The sequence below is a fragment of the Drosophila gunungcola genome (assembly GCF_025200985.1).
Source record: "Drosophila gunungcola strain Sukarami chromosome 2L unlocalized genomic scaffold, Dgunungcola_SK_2 000007F, whole genome shotgun sequence".
NCBI classification, from domain to species: domain Eukaryota; kingdom Metazoa; phylum Arthropoda; class Insecta; order Diptera; family Drosophilidae; genus Drosophila; species Drosophila gunungcola.
Window position 1 is genome coordinate 3995756 of NW_026453162.1, and position 6030 is coordinate 4001785.

Consider the following 6030-nt stretch of genomic DNA (forward strand, 5'->3'; position numbering starts at 1 on the left):
TTTAAAATCGAGCTAATATTTTAGTAGTTATAGGGTTATGAAGTCCTCTGCCGCTCCTCTGCCATTGCTCTGCCACTGCTCTGCCACTGCTCTGCCACTGCTCTGCCATTGCTCTGCGACTGCTCTGCCTCTTCTCTGCCACTACTCTGCCACTGCTCTGCAGCCTGCTTGGTAATCGATGATGTAGAGAAGAGAACGAAGGAACTGTTAGAGGGGGGTGGGGGTGCTGCGTGCACTTCTGGTGTTGTTTGTGCATTTTTAGCCGAGTAACGGGTATCTAAGAATCGGGGAATTCGACTTTAGTGTTCTTCCTTGTTTTTTATAACAACGTTTTTGATAACTTACATGACACTTGCACTCCCTGGGGAGCGAAACTGACCCTGATAGGACCAGGACTAGTTTCGTTTGCAAGTCAGCTCAAGCTCATCAGCAGCTATCGTTGGGTATACAGCGGCGAAAACTTCGCTTATGTTCTTGATCTGAAGGTTTGCAAGTATGGACATGCCATACACTTCTGGTTCTTGAATCTTAGATGCAGCTATTGTCGTTAAAGCTTCTATAGTGTGTGAAAGTGCGCTCCGACAGACTAGTTTCGAGTGTAACAACGAAGATTATTAAAATGTACGCAATCGTATTTGCATTTGCATATATTGCATATATTGCATAACCAACCACGTCTCATGTGTGTAGTAATAAAGAGATGGTGATATCGTCAAAGCCAATTACATTTTTGATTTCATTCATCACATCGTTTTTTAACGAAACATATATTTTTTAGGTACACTTTAACAAAGTCATACTGTGGTATTGAGGTAAAGTGTGAAGCCATCAGCGTTCACGTGAGTGAAGTGTAGACGAGAGTGGTAAGATGGGCGACGAAACTTGCGCTTGGCGACTAGGACTACATGCCCAGCCCGCCCATGCCGCCCATGCCACCGAGGGCGCCCAGGCCAGCAGCTGCTCCGGCCGCCGCGGCCTCCTCCAGCGGCAGCTCCGTGACCACGGCCTCGGCGGTGGTCAGCAACGAGGCCACTCCGGCGGCGTCCGAGATGGCGGTGCGCACCACCTTGGTGGGATCGATGATGCCCCGCTCGATCATGTTGCCGTACTCGCCCTTGAGCGCGTCGTAGCCGTAGTCGCCGTCCAGGATCTCCACCTTGGCCACCACCATGGCCCCGTCCACGCCTGCGTTCTTGGCGATCGTGAGGCAGGGCATGCGCAGGGCGCGCCGGATGATCTCGATGCCCAGGTTCTGGTCCGCATTGGCGCCCTTGAGGTCGTTCAGCTTCTGGATGCAGCGCAGCAGGGCGGTGCCGCCGCCGGGCACGATGCCCTCCTCCACGGCGGCGCGGGTGGCGTTGAGGGCGTCGTTGACGCGGTCCTTCTTCTCGCCGACCTCCACGTCGCTGGAGCCGCCCACGCGCAGCAGGGCCACGCCCGAGGAGAGCCGCGCCAGCCGCTCCTGCAGCTTGTCCTTCTCGTAGGAGGAGCCGCACTCCCGGATGGCCTCGCGCAGCCCCTCCACCCGCTTGTCCACCTCGGACCGCTGGCCCTGGCCCTTGAGCAGCATGGTGTCGTCCTTGGTGACCAGCACCTCGCCCGCGCGCCCGAAGTCGCTCATCTTGACGTCCTCGAGCCGCACCAGGTTGGCCTCGTCGCCGAACACGATGCCGCCGGTGGCCACGGCCATGTCCGCCAGCGTCTCCTTGCGGTTGTCCCCGAAGCCGGGCGCCTTCACGGCGCACACCTGGAGGCCCACCTTGAGCCGGTTCACCACCATGGTGCTGAGGGCCTCCGCCTCCACGTCCTCGGCGATGATGACCAGCGGCCTGCGCTGCGCGTTGGCCAGCTCCAGGGCGGGCACGATGCTCGGCGCCGACTTGATCTTCTTCTCGCAGAAGAGCAGCAGGGCGTCCTGGAACTCCGCCTTGGCCCCCTTGGCGGCGTTGATGAAGTACGGCGATATGTAGCCGCGGTCGAACTTCATGCCCTCGATCACCTCCAGCTCGTCGCAGAGGGTCTTGCCGTCCTTGACCGTGATCACCCCGTCGCGGCCCACCTTCTTGATGGCCTCGCTGATGAGGTTGCCCACCGACCTATCGCCGTTCGCCGAGATCGTCGCCACCTGTGATGGTCAAATGTGGTGAGAGCATTAGAGCCTCGTACAGGAGGAGTTGAATATCATCTCAAATGTCATTTATATCTTATTAGGGACTTCTACATTTAATAAGCCTAGGGTTAGTTATGGACCCATCGCTATTCTAGATCTATAAATACTTTCATGTTGATATGTCTGAAAACTGGTTTTCGGATTTTTTCGTACAGGAAGAAAGATTTTTGCCTTTAATAATATTATGGTACTTAAAAGAGACCTGCACAAGTTGAGTTTAAAATCAGCTCCGAGCAAAAGGTTGATCTGTTTGACTATGACTTTGGAATCATAGGTCATGGAATCATGAATTCAACAAGTAACCACTCCTTTCGTGAGCTATGGTTCCATTGAATCCTTTGAAACAGCTCAGCTAGAGTAGCTTAAACAAGCAATTCAATCAAGCTCACATTACTCGTACCAACGCGAATTCTTTAGATAAAAAAAGTCATATATATTTTTAAGGGCGGGAATCATTACCAACTATAGCGATAAAATTATCCTAACCAATGGTTGCCCAGGCTTATAAGTCCGTGAGGAATCGCGGCCAGCCCAGTTTTTCCATTATGTTAAAAAAGAAAATGTCAAGCGCTATCATAGAAATTTAATGCAATAATAATGAAAATATATTCCTAATTTCATTTAACAGGTTGCTTTTGAGCTACTCTAGTCCATGATACCATGAGCTTACGATTCCAAGAGTCCTCTTCTCGATAAAATCAAATACCTCTTTGTAAAAACCTGGGAGCTAAGCTATTTGCATCAAAAGATTTCCGAGTTGATTTATTACAACTGTTTTGCTTAAGGGGGAATCAAAGGGCTCGTCGATTATACTTGTGCAGGGCTTTGGCTCTAGTGTATATAGCTAAAACCATGAAGTTTTGAGAGTTGCATTGTTTTTTTCCTTTCCTATCTCTGCTGACGAAAGAAAAAAGGCAATCCAAATTCCAATAAAATATTGAAATGAACTTGATTGTCATTAATATCAAGATTTGTATTTAAATGTTAAAATGAAACAAAATAATTTAATGGACTCATTGGGGTACTTAAAACAGAAGCACACATCAATTCACTCAAGAGATATATAAGGTTAAGTAAAAAGTAATCCATTATTTGAACAGTAGATGACTTTAGTGATCTGTATCCGCGTTGTATAAGTCCGATTTAATTTTAGTAGGTGGCGTTAGAAAGTTAAGCTTTCGTACTAGAAAAGCTTCTTAGAAAATGTTTGTGGTCGATAGCACAAACGCTTTGAGAGATCGATAAATATGGAGACCGGCAAAGGAAAAATTCGCTATATCTTCAAAAATGCCGACAATATAATGGATATCGTTGAGTCTGACCTTCATTCAAGCAGTAAATCAATTTCCTAGGAGCTAAACATTGCTCAAAAAACAGTTTGGAACCATTTAACAAAGACTGGATACACAAATAAGCTCGATGAATGGGTGCCACATGAGCTATCAAAAAAAAAACATATTGGACCAAATTTCGATCTGCAAACGCTGTTGAATCACAACAAAACCGACCCGTTTTTGGAGCGGATTGTGTCTGGTGATGAAAAGTGGGTCACTGACGACAACGCGAGGTGAAAACGAAGAAGGATGAGCCGGCCCACGCGGTGGCTAAGCCAGGATTGACGGCCAGAAAGGTTTTGCTGTGTATTTGGTGGGATTGGCAAGGAATTATCTACTATGAGTTGCTCCCCTATGGTCAAACACATAATTCGGTTTTGTACTGTAAACAATTGGACCGTCTGAAGGAAGCAATTGCTCCGAAGCGCCCCGCTTTGGCCACTAGGATTGGAATTGTTTTTCATCAGGACAACGCTTGACCACACACGTGTATAGCGACTCGCCAGAAGCTCCGAGAGCTTGGATGGGAGGTTCTTTTGCATCCACCTTATAGCCCGGACACCGCACCGAGATACTACCACCTTTGCCTATCAATATCGAACGATTTGGATAGTGTAATTGTGAAAACCGACTGGCTCGGGGTGAGAGGGCTATCATGAAATTACCATCAAAATGGCAATAGATTGTAGAAAAAAGGTGGTGCCTATTTGAAACAAATCGATTAATTCTAACCATAAAAAAGGAAGCTTTGAATTTCATGCACAAATAATGGATTACTTTTAACTTAACCTTATATGCTGAAGAGTATGGACAGGGTGGGCCCCAACGCCAAACTCTCAAAAACAATAAGCCTAAACAAAGCTTAAAATAAACACCTGGCTAGGATGGCTCAAATCTCTCTTGAGATTTCGTTAGTTAGTTTTTATAAACCACATTAAAATCAAAATCTAGTCAAGTGGCAGCATACATACCTGGCAGATCTCCTCGGGCGTGCTCACCGGGCGGGACATCTTGCGCAGGTTGTCCTTGACCGTCTCGATGGCCAGCATCACTCCGCGGCGGATCTCCACCGGGTTGGCCCCCCGCGAAATCTTCTCGAAGCCCTCCTTGGCGATGGCGCGGGCCAGGACGGTGGCCGTGGTGGTGCCGTCGCCAGCCTCCTCGTTCGTGTTGTTGGCCACGTCCTGCACCAGCTTGGCCCCGATGTTCTGGAACTTGTCCTTCAGGGCGATCGACTTGGCCACCGTCACGCCGTCCTTGGTGATCTTCGGGGAGCCCCAGCTCTGCTCGATGATCACGTTGCGTCCCTTGGGGCCCATGGTCACGGCCACGGCGTCCGCCAGCACGTCCACGCCCTGCAGCATCATGGCCCGCACCTCCGGCCCGAACTTCACGTCCTTGGCATAGGAGCGCGCCCAAAGGACATGGCTGATTCTGGCAGAGCGCCGCAGGGTGCAACTGGTGAGCATGCGCATCATGACGAGCTGAGGGGTGAAGTTGGTTAAAGTATAGTTCGTCTTACGCTCCACACACCCACTGATAATTGTTTAATGTTCGTAAGCACTGTTGAGGCTTCAGTAGTTGAATGTGGAATGAGCTACTCGAATGGCAAACGCTTCTGACAAGTTTACTTACTGCCAACCAGCCTACTGAGCCTCCCAAAATAAGCCGAAAAGATCAGTACGTTAGCTAGACCGGGTAACGAAATCAGACTTTGTAAAAGGTTTCTCAGTAGAGTCTTATTCTTTTAGTATAATTTCTAAGAAGTTCAACGGGGGTTGGTATTTTAATCGAAAGCATCTACACACAAATCCTAACATTTTTCTTTTTGAATTTTCGAATATTTTAAATGCCTTGGGAAGAGTTGGAATGATAAATTAAATGTACTCCACATTTTAGGAATGGCTTCAAAGCTTTTTAAAGCTATGCGTTACAATTTAATGAAGCACAATTTTTTGAGAATATCTTAAACCAAAACCTTTAATAGTTTTTTATACAGATATGCTAAGATACTTTTCTAGTTATATTATATAATAGAATGCCCATAGAGGCCTATGCACCAAAAACACTGTAGTCCAGTGCTTTTTAAATGTGTGCCATTCCGCCCAGAGCAGATTTAAAAATTAATAAATTTGTTTTAATCAAATTTTAAAGCAAATATTACAAATCCGAATATTTTATTTTAACAATATTACTTAGAGAAAGTATTTCAATAGTCCTTAATAATATTTTCTTACAGACATAGTTGTAGCTTCTGGTCTAGAAATTGAAAAAAAAAAATTTTTTATTGCATATTTTGATTGTTAGACTTTCAAAAATATGATCCTTAAAAGATTTTTCAAAAATCGAATTATTTAGGGAGATACTGCCGATTTTGTGACGTAGCGTCCGAGCCATTATAAATGTTTCTAAACTTTAAACGCGTTTAAATATGGCATTTATCTTGTTTACACTACTTTCTTTCGCGACTGCCTCGGACTTTAAACAAATGCTGATATACAGGCCTGTTCCAGTTTGCACTCGGAT

General features: G+C 46.6%; 1 protein-coding gene across 2 annotated transcripts; it reads right to left on the minus strand.

Annotated features, from left to right (window-relative positions):
- Positions 1 to 707: 707 nt before the first annotated feature.
- On the minus strand, positions 708 to 5165 carry LOC128253137 (60 kDa heat shock protein homolog 2, mitochondrial). Of its 2 annotated transcripts, none has more exons than XM_052981314.1 (3): positions 5042 to 5165; positions 4476 to 4988; positions 708 to 2125 (listed from the first exon to the last, which is right to left on the minus strand). In XM_052981314.1, exons 2-3 carry the CDS (start codon positions 4980 to 4982, stop codon positions 902 to 904), a joined length of 1731 nt encoding a protein of 576 aa, XP_052837274.1. In that variant the 5' UTR covers positions 4983 to 4988; positions 5042 to 5165; the 3' UTR covers positions 708 to 901. The 2 variants fall into 2 exon arrangements, with proteins under 2 accessions (XP_052837274.1, XP_052837275.1); XM_052981315.1 differs by having other exon boundaries at positions 5038 to 5156.
- Positions 5166 to 6030: the final 865 nt, after the last annotated feature.

Excerpts from the sequence above, each read along its gene's own strand:
- LOC128253137 (XM_052981314.1), bottom strand. The coding sequence starts at position 4,982 with ATGATGCGCATGCTCACCAGTTGCACCCTGCGGCGCTCTGCCAGAATC. Across the intron at positions 2,126-4,475 it reads CGCCCGAGGAGATCTGCCAG|GTGGCGACGATCTCGGCGAA; the intron begins GTATGTATGCTG and ends TGACCATCACAG.